Here is a 19,257-nt window from a genome sequence, read left to right as displayed (position 1 = left end):
TACCCGTTCCTTCTCTCCTCTGACATCTGCAATCAGGGAAATATATTTACCAAATTTTCTATTGGGGTTTTTAAATTCTAGCCCTGCCCAACCTTGGGATCGCCCCCAAACTGAGTGGGTCTGCCTCAGTTTGGCCTTCACTGTTGGTCACTCTTTGATGATGATGGGACTGAGGGACAGAAGGGTTAATGCTAGTCTTAGGACTTTCACTGGAGTATACAATGCATTCTTTCTACTAGCAAATAATTCCATATTTTTTTCCATAAGTTAATATAATGCATTTTATTCATGTTCACTGTAGTGTCAATTATCTTCTCTATATCTCTCTCCTGTATGCATCAACTATGAAAAGCAATCTAGGACAAAAATGCTTGTAAAGATTTTGAGCCATAATTATGATTGAGAATATCACCTAGTAATTGGTTTTGATCTGTACAGAGGACAAAATAACCATGACACGTGTCTGGGATATGAATGATGTACAATCCATAGATATCTGGTAAGAGAGTCAAAAAAATAAGGGTAATAAATAGAGATGAGCGAACACTAAAATGTTCGAGGTTCGAAATTCGATTCGAACAGCCGCTCAATGTTCGTGTGTTCGAACGGGTTTCGAACCCCATTATAGTCTATGGGGAACAGATACTCGTTAAGGGGGAAACCCAAATCCGTGTCTGGAGGGTCACCAAGTCCACTATGACACCCCAGGAAATGATGCCAACACCTCTGGAATGACACTGGGACAGCAGGGGAAGCATGTCTGGGGGCATCTAACACACCAAAGACCCTCTATTACCCCAACATCACAGCCTAACAACTACACACTTTACACACTCAATACCACCTCTCTGACAGTAGGAAAACACCTTGAAACATGTGTATTTGGCACTTGCAGTGAGGAGAGCTTGTCACCAGCAGTGAATTTGGCCCTTGTAGTAAGTTGAGGTTGGCACCAACATTTGTTTTGAAAATCAGGGTGGATTGAGCCTCTAACCAGCAGAGTTTGGGCAAATTCATGGTGGAGGGAGCCTCTAAAAACCCCAGTTTGGACCAATTCATGGTGGAGGGAGACTCTAAAAACCCCAGTTTGGACCAATTCATGGTGGAGGGAGCCTCTAAAAACCCCAGTTTGGACCAATTCATGGTGGAGGGAGCCTCTAACCAGCCCAGTTTGGGCAAATTCATGGTGGAGGGAGCCTCTAACCAGCCCAGTTTGGACCAATTAATGGTGGAGGGAGCCTCTAACCAGCCCAGTTTGGACCAATTAATGGTGGAGGGAGCCTCTAAACAGCCCAGTTTGGACCAATTCATGGTGGAGGGAGCCTCTAAAAAACCCAGTTTGGACCAATTCATGGTGGAGGGAGCCTCTAAACAGCCCAGTTTGGGCAAATTCATGGTGGAGGGAGCCTCTAACCACCCCAGTTTGGACCAATTCATGGTGGAGGGAGCCTCTAAACAGCCAAGTTTGGACCAATTCATGGTGAAGGGAGCCTCTAAAAACCCGTTTGGACCAATTCATGGTGGAGGGAGCCTCTAAAAACCCCAGTTTGGACCAATTCATGGTGGAGGGAGCCTCTAACCAGCCCAGTTTGGACCAATTCATGGTGGAGGGAGCCTCTAAACAGCCCAGTTTGGGCAAATTCATGGTGGAGGGAGCCTCTAAAAAACCCAGTTTGGACCAATTCATGGTGGAGGGAGCCTCTAATTAGCCCAGTTTGGACCAATTAATTGTGGAGGGAGCCTCTAACCAGCCCAGTTTGGACCAATTAATGGTGGAGGGAGCCTCTAACCACCCCAGTTTGGACCAATTCATGGTGGAGGGAGCCTCTAAACAGCCAAGTTTGGACCAATTCATGGTGAAGGGAGCCTCTAAAAACCCGTTTGGACCAATTCATGGTGGAGGGAGCCTCTAAAAACCCCAGTTTGGACCAATTCATGGTGGAGGGAGCCTCTAACCAGCCCAGTTTGGGCAAATTCATGGTGGAGGGAGCCTCTAACCAGCCCAGTTTGGACCAATTAATGGTGGAGGGAGCCTCTAACCAGCCCAGTTTGGACCAATTAATGGTGGAGGGAGCCTCTAACCACCCCAGTTTGGACCAATTCATGGTGGAGGGAGCCTCTAACCAGCCCAGTTTGGACCAATTCACGGTGGAGGGAGCCTCTAAAAAACCCAGTTTGGACCAATTCATGGTGGAGGGAGCCTCTAAACAGCCCAGTTTGGGCAAATTCATGGTGGAGGGAGCCTCTAACCACCCCAGTTTGGACCAATTCATGGTGGAGGGAGCCTCTAAACAGCCAAGTTTGGACCAATTCATGGTGAAGGGAGCCTCTAAAAACCCGTTTGGACCAATTCATGGTGGAGGGAGCCTCTAACCAGCCCAGTTTGGGCAAATTCATGGTGGAGGGAGCCTCTAAACAGCCCAGTTTGGGCAAATTCATGGTGGAGGGAGCCTCTAACCAGCCCAGTTTGGACCAATTCATGGTGGAGGGAGCCTCTAACCAGCCCAGTTTGGGCAAATTCATGGTGGAGGGAGCCTCTAAACAGCCCAGTTTGGGCAAATTCATGGTGGAGGGAGCCTCTAACCAGCCCAGTTTGGACCAATTAATGGTGGAGGGAGCCTCTAAACAGCCAAGTTTTGGGAAATTCATGGTGGAGGGAGCCTCTAACCAGCCCAGTTTGGGCAAATTCATGGTGGAGGGAGCCTCTAAACAGCCCAGTTTGGGCAAATTCATGGTGGAGGGAGCCTCTAACCAGCCCAGTTTGGACCAATTAATGGTGGAGGGAGCCTCTAAACAGCCAAGTTTTGGGAAATTCATGGTGGAGGGAGCCTCTAACCAGCCCAGTTTGGACCAATTCATGGTGGAGGGAGCCTCTAACCAGCCCAGTTTGGACCAATTCATGGTGGAGGGAGCCTCTAAACAGCCCAGTTTGGGCAAATTCATGGTGGAGGGAGCCTCTAAAAAACCCAGTTTGGACCAATTCATGGTGGAGGGAGCCTCTAATTAGCCCAGTTTGGACCAATTAATTGTGGAGGGAGCCTCTAACCAGCCCAGTTTGGACCAATTAATGGTGGAGGGAGCCTCTAACCTGCCCAGTTTGGACCAATTAATGGTGGAGGGAGCCTCTAACCACCCCAGTTTGGACCAATTCATGGTGGAGGGAGCCTCTAACCAGCCCAGTTTGGACCAATTCATGGTGGAGGGAGCCTCTAACCAGCCCAGTTTGGACCAATTCATGGTGGAGGGAGCCTCTAAAAAACCCAGTTTGGACCAATTCATGGTGGAGGGAGCCTCTAAACAGCCCAGTTTGGGCAAATTCATGGTGGAAGGAGCCTCTAACCAGCAGAGTTGTGGGAAAGCAGGGTGGAGGGAGCCTCTAACCAGCAGAGTTGGTGGAAATCAGGGTGGAGGGAGCCTCTAACCAGCAGAGTTGGGGGAAATCATGTTGGAGGGAGCCTAGTATTAGCAGAATTGTGCAACGCTTATGGTGGATGAGTATGAGGATGCGGAGGAATTGGAGAGGTTGAGTACAGACATGGAGTTTCATGTTGGGGTGCTTTACACAGGTGGGCACAAAAATGAAGGCTCTATCCAGTGGTGGTTCATTTTTATCAAAGTGAGCCGGTCGGCACTCTCAGCTGACAGACGGGTGCGCTTGTCAGTGATGATGCCACCGGCTGCACTGAACACCCTCTCAGATAGGACGCTGGCGGCAGGACAGGACAGCACCTCCAAGGCATATAGGGCAAGTTCAAGCCACAGGTCCAACTTCGACACCCAATACGTGTAGGGCGCAGAGGGGTCGGAGAGGACAGGGCTGTGGTCGGAAAGGTATTCCCGCAACATGCGCCTATACTTCTCACGCCTGGTGACACTAGGACCCTCCGTGGCGGCACTTTGGCGAGGGGGTGCCATCAAGGTGTCCCAGACCTTAGACAGTGTGCCCCTCGTTTGTGTGGACCGGTGAGAACTTGGTTGCCTACTGGAGGAACTGCCCTCCCTGCCGCCAACGTCACATGCTGGAAACATCTCCATCATATTCTGCACCAATTGCCTGTGGCAAGCATTGATGCGATTGGCCCTCCCCTCTACCGGAATAAAAGACGAGATGTTGTTTTTATACCGGGGGTCAAGGATAGCAAAGATCCAGTACTGGTTGTCCTCCATGATTTTGACAATACGCTTGTCGGTTGTAAAGCACCCCAACATGAACTCAGCCATGTCTGCCACAGTGTTAGTTGGCATGACTCCTCTGGCCCCACCGGAAAGTTCAATCTCCATTTCCTCCTCATCCTCCATGTCTACCCATCCGCGCTGCAACAATGGGACGATTCGAAGTTGCCCGGAAGCCTCCTGTATCACCATCACATCATCGGACAACTCTTCTTCCTCCTCCTCCTCCTCCTCCTCCTCCATTAAACGCAGTGAAGCGGACAGATGTGTGGACCTACTCTCCAGCTGTGACGGATCGGATGCTATCCCTAACTCCTCTGTGTGATCTGAGTTATCCCTGATGTCAATCAGGGATTCTCTCAGAACACACAAGAGCGGGATTGTAAGGCTCACCATCGCATCCTCAGAGCTCACCCTCCTTGTGGACTCCTCAAAGACCCGTAGGATGTCACAAAGGTCTCTCATCCATGGCCACTCATGGATGTGAAACTGAGGCAGCTGACTTTGTGGCACCCTAGGGTTTTGTAGCTGGTATTCCATCAAAGGTCTCTGCTGCTCAACCACTCTATTCAACATCTGAAACGTTGAGTTCCAGCGTGTGGGGACGTCGCACAAAAGCCGGTGTTGTGGCACATGCAGGCGTTGCTGGAGAGATTTTAAGCTAGCAGCGGCTACTGTCGACTTGCGAAAGTGGGCGCACATGCGCCGCACTTTCACCAGTAGCTCTGGAACATTGGGGTAGCTCTTTAGGAAACGTTGCACCACTAGGTTGAAGACGTGGGCCAGGCATGGAACATGTTGGAGTCCGGCAAGCTCCAGAGCTGCTACCAGGTTCCGGCCGTTATCACAAACGACCATGCCTGGGCCCAGGTGCAGCGGCTCAAACCATATTGCCGTCTCATCGAGGAGGGCATCCCTCACCTCGGAGGCAGTGTGCTGTCTGTCCCCCAAGCTGATCAGCTTCAGCACAGCCTGCTGACGTCTACCAACGCCAGTGCTGCAACGTTTCCAACTCGTAGCTGGGGTCAATCTAACAGCGGAGGAGGAGGCGGTGGCGGAGGAGGAGGCGGTGGCGGAGGAGGAGGCGGTAGAGGAGGAGGAGGAGGGGGGTGTTCTTCTCGTGTCCCTGCCAGGAATGTTAGGCGGGGAGACGAGGTACACCGGGCCAGTTTGGGAAGCAGTCCCAGCCTCAACTACATTCACCCAGTGTGCCGTCAGTGAAATGTAGCGTCCCTGTCCGCATGCACTTGTCCACGCGTCGGTGGTCAAGTGGACCTTTGTGCAAAGCGCGGAACTAAGGGCCCGCCTGATGTTGAGTGACACGTGCTGGTGCAAGGCGGGGACGGCACACCGGGAGAAGTAGTGACGGCTAGGGACGGCATAGCGAGGTGCCGCAGTTGCCATCAGGTCCAGGAAGGCGGGAGTTTCAACAAGCCGGAACGCCAACATCTCCTGGGCCAGCAGTTTAGCGATGTTGGCGTTCAAGGCTTGCGCGTGTGGGTGGTTAGCAGTGTATTTCTGCCGCCGCTCCAATGTCTGAGAGATGGTGGGTTGTTGTAAAGAAACGCCTGATGGTGCCTTTGATGGTGCAGGAGAAGGAGATAAGACAGGACCAGGGGAGGATGAGGTAGAAGTCAACAAAGTGGCGGAGGCAGATGAAGTGGTGTCCTGGCTCATCCTCTGGAGTGCATCGCCAGCACAGTCAGCAGTGGCAGTGGCAGAGGCAGAGGCAGAGGCAGTGGCAGTGGCGTGAACGGCAGGCGGCCTTTGTCCTGCCGTTGCTGCCTGCCACTGATTCCAGTGCTTGGATTCCAAATGACGGCGCATTGAAGTGGTGGACAGGTTGCTCTTCTCAGAGCCCCTAATCAATTTCGAGAGGCAAATTGTGCAGACAACACTATATCTGTCCTCGGCGCATTCCTTGAAAAAACTCCACACCTTCGAGAAACGTGCCCTCGAGGTGGGAGTTTTTCGGGGCTGGGTACGAACTGGAACATCTTGGGAGATTCCGGGTGTGGCCTGGCTTCGCCTAAGCTGCTGACCTCTGCCTCTGCCTCTAGCTACCCTTTTTGGTGCTGCACCTGCCTCAACATCCACACTACTTTCCCCGCTTGACATCCCCCCTGTCCAGGTCGGGTCAGTGTCCTCATCATCCACCACTTCCTCTTCCAACTCCTGTCTCATCTCCTCCTCCCGCACAATGCGCCGGTCAACTGGATGCCCTGACGGCAACTGCGTCACATCATCGTCGATGAGGGTGGGTTGCTGGTCATCCACCACCAAATCGAACGGAGATGGAGGAGACTCTAGTGTTTGAGCATCTGGACACAGATGCTCCTCTGTTAGGTTCGTGGAATCGTGACGTGGAGAGGCAGGTTGAGGGACAATGAAAGGAGCGGAGAACAGCTCTGGGGAGCAGGGACAGTTTGGGTTATTGTTCTGTAAAGCTTCGGAATTTTGGGAGGAAGGAAGACAAGACTGTTGGGTAATAGGAGGAGAGGAGGCAGAGTCTGACTGGCTGCTGGACAATGTGCTGTAAGCGTTCTCTGACAGCCATTGCAAGACCTGTTCCTGGTTCTCGGGCCTACTAAGGTTTGTACCCTGCAGTTTAGTTAATGTGGCAAGCAACCCTGGCACTGTGGAGTGGCGCAATGCTTGCTGCCCCACAGGAGTAGGCACGGGACGCCCTGTGGCTTCACTGCTACCTTGCTCCCCAGAACCATTCCCCCGACCTCGCCCACGGCCTCGTCCACGTCCCTTTCCGGGAGCCTTGCGCATTTTGAATTCCTAGTTAGAAATTGGCACTGTATACCAGTAGTAAAAATTGTGGGTGCACGTAACCCCAATATATTCTTTGAATTCCCAGTCAGAAACTGGCACTATATGGCAGTAGCAAGAAATGAGGGTATTTGTATTCCCAATATACTCTTTGAATTCCCAGTCAGACAATGGCACTGTATACCAGTAGTAAAAATTGTGGGTGCACGTAACCCCAATATATTCTTTGAATTACCAGTCAGACACTGGCACTATATGGCAGTAGCAAGAAATGAGGGTATTTGTATTCCCAATATATTCTTTGAATTCCCAGTCAGACAATGGCACTGTATACCAGTAGTAAAAATTGTGGGTGCACGTAACCCCAATATATTCTTTGAATTCCCAGTCAGAAACTGGCACTATATGGCAGTAGCAAGAAATGAGGGTATTTGTATTCCCAATATACTCTTTGAATTCCCAGTCAGACAATGGCACTGTATACCAGTAGTAAAAATTGTGGGTGCACGTAACCCCAATATATTCTTTGAATTACCAGTCAGAAACTGGCACTATATGGCAGTAGCAAGAAATGAGGGTATTTATAACCCCAATATATTCTTTGAATTCCCAGTCAGACAATGGCACTGTATACCAGTAGTAAAAATTGTGGGTGCACGTAACCCCAATATATTCTTTGAATTCCCAGTCAGAAACTGGCACTATATGGCAGTAGCAAGAAATGAGGGTATTTGTATTCCCAATATACTCTTTGAATTCCCAGTCAGACAATGGCACTGTATACCAGTAGTAAAAATTGTGGGTGCACGTAACCCCAATATATTCTTTGAATTACCAGTCAGAAACTGGCACTATATGGCAGTAGCAAGAAATGAGGGTATTTATAACCCCAATATATTCTTTGAATTCCCAGTCAGACAATGGCACTGTATACCAGTAGTAAAAATTGTGGGTGCACGTAACCCCAATATATTCTTTGAATTCCCAGTCAGAAACTGGCACTATATGGCAGTAGCAAGAAATGAGGGTATTTGTATTCCCAATATACTCTTTGAATTCCCAGTCAGACAATGGCACTGTATACCAGTAGTAAAAATTGTGGGTGCACGTAACCCCAATATATTCTTTGAATTACCAGTCAGAAACTGGCACTATATGGCAGTAGCAAGAAATGAGGGTATTTGTATTCCCAATATACTCTTTGAATTCCCAGTCAGACAATGGCACTGTATACCAGTAGTAAAAATTGTGAGTGCACGTAACCCCAATATATTCTTTGAATTACCAGTCAGACACTGGCACTATATGGCAGTAGCAAGAAATGAGGGTATTTGTATTCCCAATATATTCTTTGAATTCCCAGTCAGACAATGGCACTGTATACCAGTAGTAAAAATTGTGGGTGCACGTAACCCCAATATATTCTTTGAATTACCAGTCAGAAACTGGCACTATATGGCAGTAGCAAGAAATGAGGGTATTTGTATTCCCAATATACTCTTTGAATTCCCAGTCAGACAATGGCACTGTATACCAGTAGTAAAAATTGTGGGTGCACGTAACCCCAATATATTCTTTGAATTACCAGTCAGAAACTGGCACTATATGGCAGTAGCAAGAAATGAGGGTATTTATAACCCCAATATATTCTTTGAATTCCCAGTCAGACAATGGCACTGTATACCAGTAGTAAAAATTGGGGGTGCACGTAACCCCAATATATTCTTTGAATTCCCAGTCAGAAACTGGCACTATATGGCAGTAGCAAGAAATGAGGGTATTTGTATTCCCAATATACTCTTTGAATTCCCAGTCAGACAATGGCACTGTATACCAGTAGTAAAAATTGTCGGTGCACGTAACCCCAATATATTCTTTGAATTCCCAGTCAGAAACTGGCACTATATGGCAGTAGCAAGAAATGAGGGTATTTGTATTCCCAATATACTCTTTGAATTCCCAGTCAGACAATGGCACTGTATACCAGTAGTAAAAATTGTGGGTGCACGTAACCCCAATATATTCTTTGAATTACCAGTCAGAAACTGGCACTATATGGCAGTAGCAAGAAATGAGGGTATTTATAACCCCAATATATTCTTTGAATTCCCAGTCAGACAATGGCACTGTATACCAGTAGTAAAAATTGTGGGTGCACGTAACCCCAATATATTCTTTGAATTCCCAGTCAGAAACTGGCACTATATGGCAGTAGCAAGAAATGAGGGTATTTGTATTCCCAATATATTCTTTGAATTCCCAGTCAGACAATGGCACTGTATACCAGTAGTAAAAATTGTGGGTGCACGTAACCCCAATATATTCTTTGAATTACCAGTCAGAAACTGGCACTATATGGCAGTAGCAAGAAATGAGGGTATTTGTATTCCCAATATATTCTTTGAATTCCCAGTCAGACAATGGCACTGTATACCAGTAGTAAAAATTGTGGGTGTATATAGCCCCAATTCTATTGCTAGGGGACTTGCAGGGTATTTCTGGGGTGAAGGTGGGGGGGCACACCGTTGGAACGGGTATCGGGGTATATATCGGGTATACGGGAATACACTGACAGTGTATTCCATTCAGGATCCTGGGAAAGCTGGGTTGCGGCGATTGAGCCCGTCAGTGCCACGTTACACTGACAAGCTTCTCCCTGGAATTTAGCTCTTACAAGAGCTGTTGGTTGTCTTCTCCTTCCTATCCTAGCCTGTCCCTGCCTACCCAGAATCTAAGCCCTAGCTAGCTGGACGGAAACCTCCGTCCCCGGTGAATTGCAAGCTCAGAATGACGCGAAGCTGGGCGGCGCTGTTCTTTTAAATTAGAGGTCACATGTTTTCGGCAGCCAATGGGTTTTGCCTACTTTTTTCAACGTCACCGGTGTCGTAGTTCCTGTCCCACCTACCCTGCGCTGTTATTGGAGCAAAAAAGGCGCCAGGGAAGGTGGGAGGGGAATCGAGTAATGGCGCACTTTACCACGCGGTGTTCGATTCGATTCGAACATGCCGAACAGCCTAATATCCGATCGAACATGAGTTCGATAGAACACTGTTCGCTCATCTCTAGTAATAAACACAATTATGTGGGAACTAACATGTCTAATGCCATCTAATTTTACTGCGCAAAGCTTCCTCTACAGAAACATTTCTGAGATAATTTATCCTGCAAAGAAGTGATATGACCTAAAGGCAGCAATTTATATGATGTATTACACAAGCACATCAAGTGCATATGAATATCCTTGAAGGATCAGGAAGCCAGTGGTCTGTCTAGATATAATAGACTGATTTTGCAGTACAGTGTACTAGACAGGCTCCTGACTCCATTAATTATTGCTATTTGTGAATTCACCTGGTTCACGCTCTAAGAAGCAGTCATCTGAGGTAGAAAGAAGTAAGCTCCTTCTCTCTACACAAGGGGTCTAGATCAAGAGGAATCATCAGAAATAGCACAAAGATGAATCCCCTATATATTATTACTGCAGAATACTCTTTAATGAATGTAATTGGCTTTGATGTAGCCTGGCTCTAACCATCTCTCCAGAGATGGCTTTAGGAACTCTGAAAACTTTGGCTTGCGATAATAGTAAACTGGTGGTTTTTCGCTATTCGTATATTGACATCATGTATCTCCATTCATATAGTCATATTCTGGTTGCAAAAATGAAGCCATTGACTCGCTACTAGTCAGTCATCTACATGAACAAATCTGTTAATCTAAGACACTTCAGTAGGCCACGGCAGGGGAGATGTAGGAGCTTGGGCCCCAATCCAACCCAACATATGTAAGTGGTGCTATTGGAAAGGAGAAACAACACAGGAATCGTAAGGGAGGATGGTGACTACTCAAAAACAAATGGAAACTCCCCAAAAATAGTTGTGTACCATGAGATGCAACAGTCATGAAAATACCTTGTGGATACTACTCAAGTAGCCTTTGTTTGGCTGCTGCCTTCACCTTCCCCCTCCTAAATGTGATCAATAAGTAATGTAAGTACTGACATTCTCCTTCAGAAGACAGATGGCTTAACATCTGCAGGTGTCCATATGGTAGTCTACATGGCAACATATGTTGTGTGATATGAAGATTGTGATAGCATAGAATGATTGTCTATGGTGTCCCAAGTTGACATGCTAACTGATGAGACTGTCACAAAAAATCCAACCCTGTCACATTCAAGTCACATTCTACTTTGCTGTCATGGACTGTAGTGCAAGTCACGTGCGACAAATTGTATCTCTAATGTTTTTTTGGTTTTCAGTTTAACCCTTGAGCATATTTTTTTGTTTTTGCTTCATGGTATTCTGACAGCCGTATTTATGTCGACTTTAGTTTGTGTGTTTTGTATCGAGGTGGATTTCTTATTGTTTAATCGATATTATCCCTTTGTTCAATGAAATGCAAAAAAGAAATAAAATACTTTTGGTCATTGCTCCTTTTTTCCGTGTTGCATTTGCTGTTGATCTCAGCATCCAGTCCAACAACCAGGATCAGAGTCCTTTTTTACCAAGCACGGTGGGTTATCCTATGGGCACAGCTGCTGCGGCGGCCCATGATAACAGTGTTGGAAATGTAACGTGTGGTTTGAAGAAGGGCTTTATTGAGCAAAGTAATGACAGAAATCATCTGTACATCCGTCGCTCTCCATTTCTTTAACTCTTTGCTTTTCCACGGCCCTCCAGAACTGAATTTCCTCCAAATGTTCCTTATTTTTACATTACAAATCCACAAGAGTGACAACCATGCCTTTTAGTGATTTCATCAACAAACTTTGCAGTCTTCAGATTTTGACTGTACCAGACTGAAGGTGTTATTAAAAATGAACAATGCACTTATATTATGCTCTAACCCTTGACTACTTTGAGAAAGATCAATTGACTTCTAATGCTTTCCTAAAATGCCTGAAATCACATGACACGTCTATAAATATTTTACCGTCTGGGGCACAATGGCTTTAAACTCTGACATTTTCATTTTCTTTTGTTTGGTTCTTACCAGCTCAAACGAAAGGCTTTCCTTTGTCACGCTGTCAACATCTGGAATATGAGCTTTAGCCTGGGCTTTAATGTAACACTTCTCTCCTCCAGCAAAGCGAATTCCGGTAATGCCCTAAAAGATATTCACAGATTATATACAGTGGTCATACACAGCACGAGCAGATCCTCATACCTCCTGAGCATGCATGTGTTATCTTCCCGTGCCGCACAGAAATGTGCAACGGATCTCATTTTAGAGGAATGAAATGTAAACAGGCTGTGAAGGCGGTATGCATAATGTAGCGTGATTCAGGCCCAGCATCCATTTTGAGACCCTTTCCTTACTAAGTAAACATGCTGATGTGAATCTAAAAAATATCCATACTCATTTCATACTTTTTCTAAGACCATAATGCATTGCAGTGGGAGTAAGAAAGTTCTGATTTCCATTTTATACATAGGTATATAGTACAGTATATTTGGCCATATACACTATAGGTAGATGGGCCGTTAGGATTGCAACAGGCCCAGGTTCTGACACGATCCAGCAAAATCAACAACCATCAGTCTATTGTAAATCAATGTATCATTGCAAAATGAATAATTTTCTTTGTGAATATAAGGGATCCCAGTCTGACATTGACTTATTCGCTCCCTCCATCATATTTCTTTTTGTCGGATTTACTGTAGATTTCCATGTGTATTTTAATATACTCTATATACTCCAATGGTTTACTGTAATGACTAATGATTTTTTGCTTCCCATCTTAGCTTACGTCCCATAAAATAGAAAATTTCCCTATATTTGACGCCTCAGGTTCTCATTAATGATTTATTCTTTGCATGGGCTGAAGTATGAGTTTTGCAAATAAGGCCAAATACAGTAGTTGGTGCATGAATCATGAGAGTCACGGCCTGAGATGAGGACAGCTACTGCTCTTTTTATTTAATGTCATAACTCTTAAGACTCTTCCCATTAAATTTAGCAAAGTAATGTGCTTGAGAGGCAAGGGATGCTTAAAATATAGGCCACTCTAGGCCGTCAATGACTATAACTGATACTTAACTCAAGAATAGATGTTGGTACAAACAGAACATTTTCATCATGTTATTGTGGAAATGAATGACATCTCATTATAGAGGCCCCAGTGAACCTGAACCTTAACCTTAACATCCGCCTCAGGTCACCTGCATATTATTAATATGTGTGTCTGAAGTATTTACTGCAAGTCCCTGTACTTCCAAAAAAACAAGGGTGGTATAAAGCAAAAGCTTTAATGTTCTTTAGCTGGAAATGTAAAGAAGCCACATACGATGAAGTAGTAACATCCGTAATTTATTCTGAAGCAGAGATTTCAGTGCTCCCATTACGTTACGTCCCACTGGATATGCAATAAACTCTGTGCATGCATTTACGGCACAGGGTTATGCAAGCAATCCATGCAGCACACACCGCTAGTCTATATGGCAGCAATCCCACATCTCCCATCTGTATTTTTAACACAGGTATATAAAAGAAAGTTAACTACGTGAAATTTTTTTGTTGTAGAATTTCCAGGATGGGTTGAAAATGAATGGGGAATATAAGGGAAGAAATTATACTTCCCCTATATGGGAACGCAGCAGAATCTGCAACAAAAAACACAGCTTATTTGCAACATGTAGCCTTAAGGGGAATATATCATGAAGAAATAATACATTATTTACCAATAATACATTATTGGACCAGTGTCATTGGTAGCTCTGTTGTACTGCCAGGAAAGGCTTGACAGTGATAATATCAATCATCCACACAAATAAGAACCTATATGTAGCTACTTTGTCACCTCCTGGATGCGGGTGCTGTATTGTATAAGTATATGCAGACTGCCCATATAGTATATTACAACTGCAATAAAGCATGCAGCAATACTATTAGAGATGAGCGAACAGTGTTCTATCGAACACATGTTCGATCGGATATCAGGGTGTTCGCCATGTTCGAATCGAATCGAACACCACGTGGTAAAGTGCGCCAAAATTCGATTCCCCTCCCACCTTCCCTGGCGCCTTTTTTGCACCAATAACAGCGCAGGGGAGGTGGGACAGGAACTACGACACTGGGGGCATTGAAAAAAATTGGAAAAAGTCATTGGCTGCCGAAATCAGGTGACCTCCATTTTAGACGAATAGTGGATTTCAAATCCGGGTCATATGAGAATGTGAACTTTGTGACTATGAGACAGGGATAGCTGTACAGGCAGGGATAGCTAGGGATAACCTTTATTTAGGGGGGAATGTTATTAAAAATAACTTTTTGGGGCTCTATCGGGTGTGTAATTGTGATTTTTGTGAGATAAACTTTTTCCCATAGGGATGCATTGGCCAGCGCTGATTGGCCGAATTCCGTACTCTGGCCAATCAGTGCTGGCCAATGTATTCTATTAGCTTGATGAAGCAGAGTGTGCACAAGGGTTCAAGCGCACCCTCGGCTCTGATGTAGCAGAGCCGAGGCTGCACAAGGGTTCAAGCGCACCCTCGGCTCTGATGTAGGAGAGCCGAGGGTGCACTTGAACCCTTGTGCACCCTCAGCTCTGCTACATCAGAGCCGAGGGTGCGCTTGAACCCTTGTGCACACTCTGCTTCATCAAGCTAATAGAATGCATTGGCCAGCGCTGATTGGCCAATGTATTCTATTAGCCTGATGAAGTAGAGCTGAATGTGTGTGCTAAGCACACACATTCAGCTCTACTTCATCAGGCTAATAGAATGCATTGGCCAGCGCTGATTGGCCAGAGTACGGAACTCGACCAATCAGCGCTGGCTCTGCTGGAGGAGGCGGAGTCTAAGATCGCTCCACACCAGTCTCCATTCAGGTCCGACCTTAGACTCCGCCTCCTCCGGCAGAGCCAGCGCTGATTGGCCGAAGGCTGGCCAATGCATTCCTATGCGAATGCAGAGACTTAGCAGTGCTGAGTCAGTTTTGCTCAACTACACATCTGATGCACACTCGGCACTGCTACATCAGATGTAGCAATCTGATGTAGCAGAGCCGAGGGTGCACTAGAACCCCTGTGCAAACTCAGTTCACGCTAATAGAATGCATTGGCCAGCGCTGATTGGCCAATGCATTCTATTAGCCCGATGAAGTAGAGCTGAATGTGTGTGCTAAGCACACACATTCAGCACTGCTTCATCACGCCAATACAATGCATTAGCCAGTGCTGATTGGCCAGAGTACGGAATTCGGCCAATCAGCGCTGGCTCTGCTGGAGGAGGCGGAGTCTAAGGTCGGACCTGAATGGAGACTGGTGTGGAGCGATCTTAGACTCCGCCTCCTCCAGCAGAGCCAGCGCTGATTGGTCGAGTTCCGTACTCTGGCCAATCAGCGCTGGCCAATGCATTCTATTAGCCCGATGAAGTAGAGCTGAATGTGTGTGCTTAGCACACACATTCAGCTCTACTTCATCAGGCTAATAGAATACATTGGCCAATCAGCGCTGGCCAATGCATTCTATTAGCTTGATGAAGCAGAGTGTGCACAAGGGTTCAAGCGCACCCTCGGCTCTGATGTAGCAGAGCTGAGGGTGCACAAGGGTTCAAGTGCACCCTCGGCTCTCCTACATCAGAGCCGAGGGTGCGCTTGAACCCTTGTGCAGCCTCGGCTCTGCTACATCAGAGCCGAGGGTGCGCTTGAACCCTTGTGCACACTCTGCTTCATCAAGCTAATAGAATGCATTGGCCAGCGCTGATTGGCCAATGCATTCTATTAGCCCGATGAAGTAGAGCTGAATGTGTGTGCTAAGCACACACATTCAGCACTGCTTCATCACGCCAATACAATGCATTAGCCAGTGCTGATTGGCCAGAGTACGGAATTCGGCCAATCAGCGCTGGCTCTGCTGGAGGAGGCGGAGTCTAAGATCGCTCCACACCAGTCTCCATTCAGGTCCGACCTTAGACTCCGCCTCCTCCAGCAGAGCCAGCGCTGATTGGCCGAATTCCGTACTCTGGCCAATCAGCACTGGCTAATGCATTGTATTGGCTTGATGAAGCAGTGCTGAATGTGTGTGCTTAGCACACACATTCAGCTCTACTTCATCGGGCTAATAGAATGCATTGGCCAATCAGCGCTGGCCAATGCATTCTATTAGCGTGAACTGAGTTTGCACAGGGGTTCTAGTGCACCCTCGGCTCTGCTACATCAGATTGCTACATCTGATGTAGCAGTGCCGAGTGTACATCAGATGTGTAGTTGAGCAAAACTGACTCAGCACTGCTAAGTCTGCATTCGCATAGGAATGCATTGGCCAGCCTTCGGCCAATCAGCGCTGGCTCTGCCGGAGGAGGCGGAGTCTAAGGTCGGACCTGAATGGAGACTGGTGTGGAGCGATCTTAGACTCCGCCTCCTCCAGCAGAGCCAGCGCTGATTGGCCGAATTCCGTACTCTGGCCAATCAGCACTGGCTAATGCATTGTATTGGCTTGATGAAGCAGTGCTGAATGTGTGTGCTTAGCACACACATTCAGCTCTACTTCATCGGGCTAATAGAATGCATTGGCCAGCGCTGATTGGCCGAATTCCGTACTCTGGCCAATCAGCACTGGCTAATGCATTGTATTGGCTTGATGAAGCAGTGCTGAATGTGTGTGCTTAGCACACACATTCAGCTCTACTTCATCGGGCTAATAGAATGCATTGGCCAATCAGCGCTGGCCAATGCATTCTATTAGCGTGAACTGAGTTTGCACAGGGGTTCTAGTGCACCCTCGGCTCTGCTACATCAGATTGCTACATCTGATGTAGCAGTGCCGAGTGTACATCAGATGTGTAGTTGAGCAAAACTGACTCAGCACTGCTAAGTCTGCATTCGCATAGGAATGCATTGGCCAGCCTTCGGCCAATCAGCGCTGGCTCTGCCGGAGGAGGCGGAGTCTAAGGTCGGACCTGAATGGAGACTGGTGTGGAGCGATCTTAGACTCCGCCTCCTCCAGCAGAGCCAGCGCTGATTGGCCGAATTCCGTACTCTGGCCAATCAGCACTGGCTAATGCATTGTATTGGCTTGATGAAGCAGTGCTGAATGTGTGTGCTTAGCACACACATTCAGCTCTACTTCATCGGGCTAATAGAATGCATTGGCCAGCGCTGATTGGCCGAATTCCGTACTCTGGCCAATCAGCACTGGCTAATGCATTGTATTGGCTTGATGAAGCAGTGCTGAATGTGTGTGCTTAGCACACACATTCAGCTCTACTTCATCGGGCTAATAGAATGCATTGGCCAGCGCTGATTGGCCGAATTCCGTACTCTGGCCAATCAGCACTGGCTAATGCATTGTATTGGCTTGATGAAGCAGTGCTGAATGTGTGTGCTTAGCACACACATTCAGCTCTACTTCATCGGGCTAATAGAATGCATTGGCCAATCAGCGCTGGCCAATGCATTCTATTAGCGTGAACTGAGTTTGCACAGGGGTTCTAGTGCACCCTCGGCTCTGCTACATCAGATTGCTACATCTGATGTAGCAGTGCCGAGTGTGCATCAGATGTGTAGTTGAGCAAAACTGACTCAGCACTGCTAAGTCTGCATTCGCATAGGAATGCATTGGCCAGCCTTCGGCCAATCAGCGCTGGCTCTGCCGGAGGAGGCGGAGTCTAAGGTCGGACCTGAATGGAGACTGGTGTGGAGCGATCTTAGACTCCGCCTCCTCCAGCAGAGCCAGCGCTGATTGGTCGAGTTCCGTACTCTGGCCAATCAGCACTGGCCAATGCATTTCTATGGGGAAAAGTTAGCTTGCGAAAATCGCAAACTGACAGGGATTTCCATGAAATAAAGTGACTTTTATGCCCCCAGACATGCTTCCCCTGCTGTCCCAGTGTCATTCCAGGGTGTTGGTATCATTTCCTGGGGTGTCATAGTGGACTTGGTGACCCTCCAGACACGAATTTGGGTTTCCCCCTTAACGAGTTTATGTTCCCCATAGACTATAATGGGGTTCGAAACCCATTCGAACACTCGAACAGTGAGCGGCTGTTCGAATCGAATTTCGAACCTCGAACATTTTAGTGTTCGCTCATCTCTAAATACTATCAATAACACATAGAGATATGGACCTGTATGTAGTTACTTTGTCACCTCCTGGGTGGGGGCGCTATATTCTATAAGTATATGGAGACTGCTCATACAGTATAACTGCCATAAAGCGCACAAGCCTACCACACAGTCTATTGTCTACAGAGAATACAAAAAGGAATTACATGTATGTGTCTCCAGTACAGCCTTCAGGATTGTTTTTGAATTTTTTTTTTTTTTTGAGGAACAAACACATTATTATTAGATCACATTAATAAAACTACCATTAAAAGTAACCTGCCAGTAGACTTACGGTGCTCTAACTATGGGTAACATGAAATAACTGGATGGAGAGGAACCAAAAAAGGATATCTTGCGCTTCCTTTTGGAAATATTAAAGGGGCTCTATCAGCAAAATTATGCTAATAGAGCCCCACATATGCGTGAATAGCCTTTAAAAAGGCTATTCAGGCACTGCAAATGTTATATTAATCCCCGATCCCATTTTTAAATAAAAGCATAAAAACATATATGCAAATCTACTGAACGTGCACCGGGGGCGGTGATGCACAATACCACATCATCTTCGGGCACGCCTGCCTCTTCTGTCTTCTTGGAGCGACGCCCTCTGGTCCCGTCTTTTCTGCCGGCTTCCTATTAGTCTTCTTCCGGCTTGAGGTCTTCAAATCTCGTGCCTGCGTAGTAGCGCTTCCCTCCGGATCACTATTGCACAGGCTCACTCGCCATTTTACTTAATGGCAGTTCGCGAGCGTGCAGTACGCTCGTGTAGTTCTGGCAAGTGAGCCTGCGCAGTAGTGCTCCGGAGGGAAGCGCTACTACGCAAGCGCGGGATTTGAAGACAAGAAGACGGAAGAAGACACAGAACCAGAGGGCGTAACTACAAGAAGACAGAAGAGGCAGGCGTGCCCGAAGATGACATAGCATCGTGCATCCCCACCCATGGTGCATGTTCAGGTACGATTAGCATATATGTTTTAATGCTTTTATTTAAAAATGGGACCGGGGGTTAATATAACATTTACGGTGCCTGAATAGCCTTTTTAAAGGCTATTTACGCATATGTGGGGCTCTATTAGCATAATTTTGCTGATAGAGCCCCTTTAAATTGGGTCACGTTTGGAAACTTGTCCTCAAAAAAGTCCTATATATTTCCTAGGACTATTGTCCTCTCAAATTAGGTAAAATAGGAGATGATTGGTATCCAGACAATGGTTCGCCTCCTTGGGATTAAACAGCCCTCCTGGTGGAAAGAGCTGT

At 46.9% G+C, this 19,257-nt stretch overlaps 1 protein-coding gene across 2 annotated transcripts in view; it reads right to left on the bottom strand.

Moving 5' to 3' along the window:
* The window catches only part of CNMD (chondromodulin), a 58,690-nt gene that overhangs the window by 19,646 nt on the left and 19,787 nt on the right, over positions 1-19,257 (bottom strand). For both annotated transcript variants that reach the window (XM_075265473.1, XM_075265474.1), the window contains exon 4: positions 11,947-12,060. In XM_075265473.1, coding sequence (XP_075121574.1) covers positions 11,947-12,060 — 114 coding nt within the window. The remainder of the gene's footprint in view (positions 1-11,946; positions 12,061-19,257) is intronic.

Source organism: Leptodactylus fuscus, chromosome 2, assembly GCF_031893055.1.
Source record: "Leptodactylus fuscus isolate aLepFus1 chromosome 2, aLepFus1.hap2, whole genome shotgun sequence".
Classification (NCBI taxonomy): Eukaryota; Metazoa; Chordata; class Amphibia; order Anura; family Leptodactylidae; genus Leptodactylus; species Leptodactylus fuscus.
The sequence above is the reverse complement of the archived record's forward strand: the minus strand, read 5'-3'. Positions and strand labels throughout refer to the sequence as shown.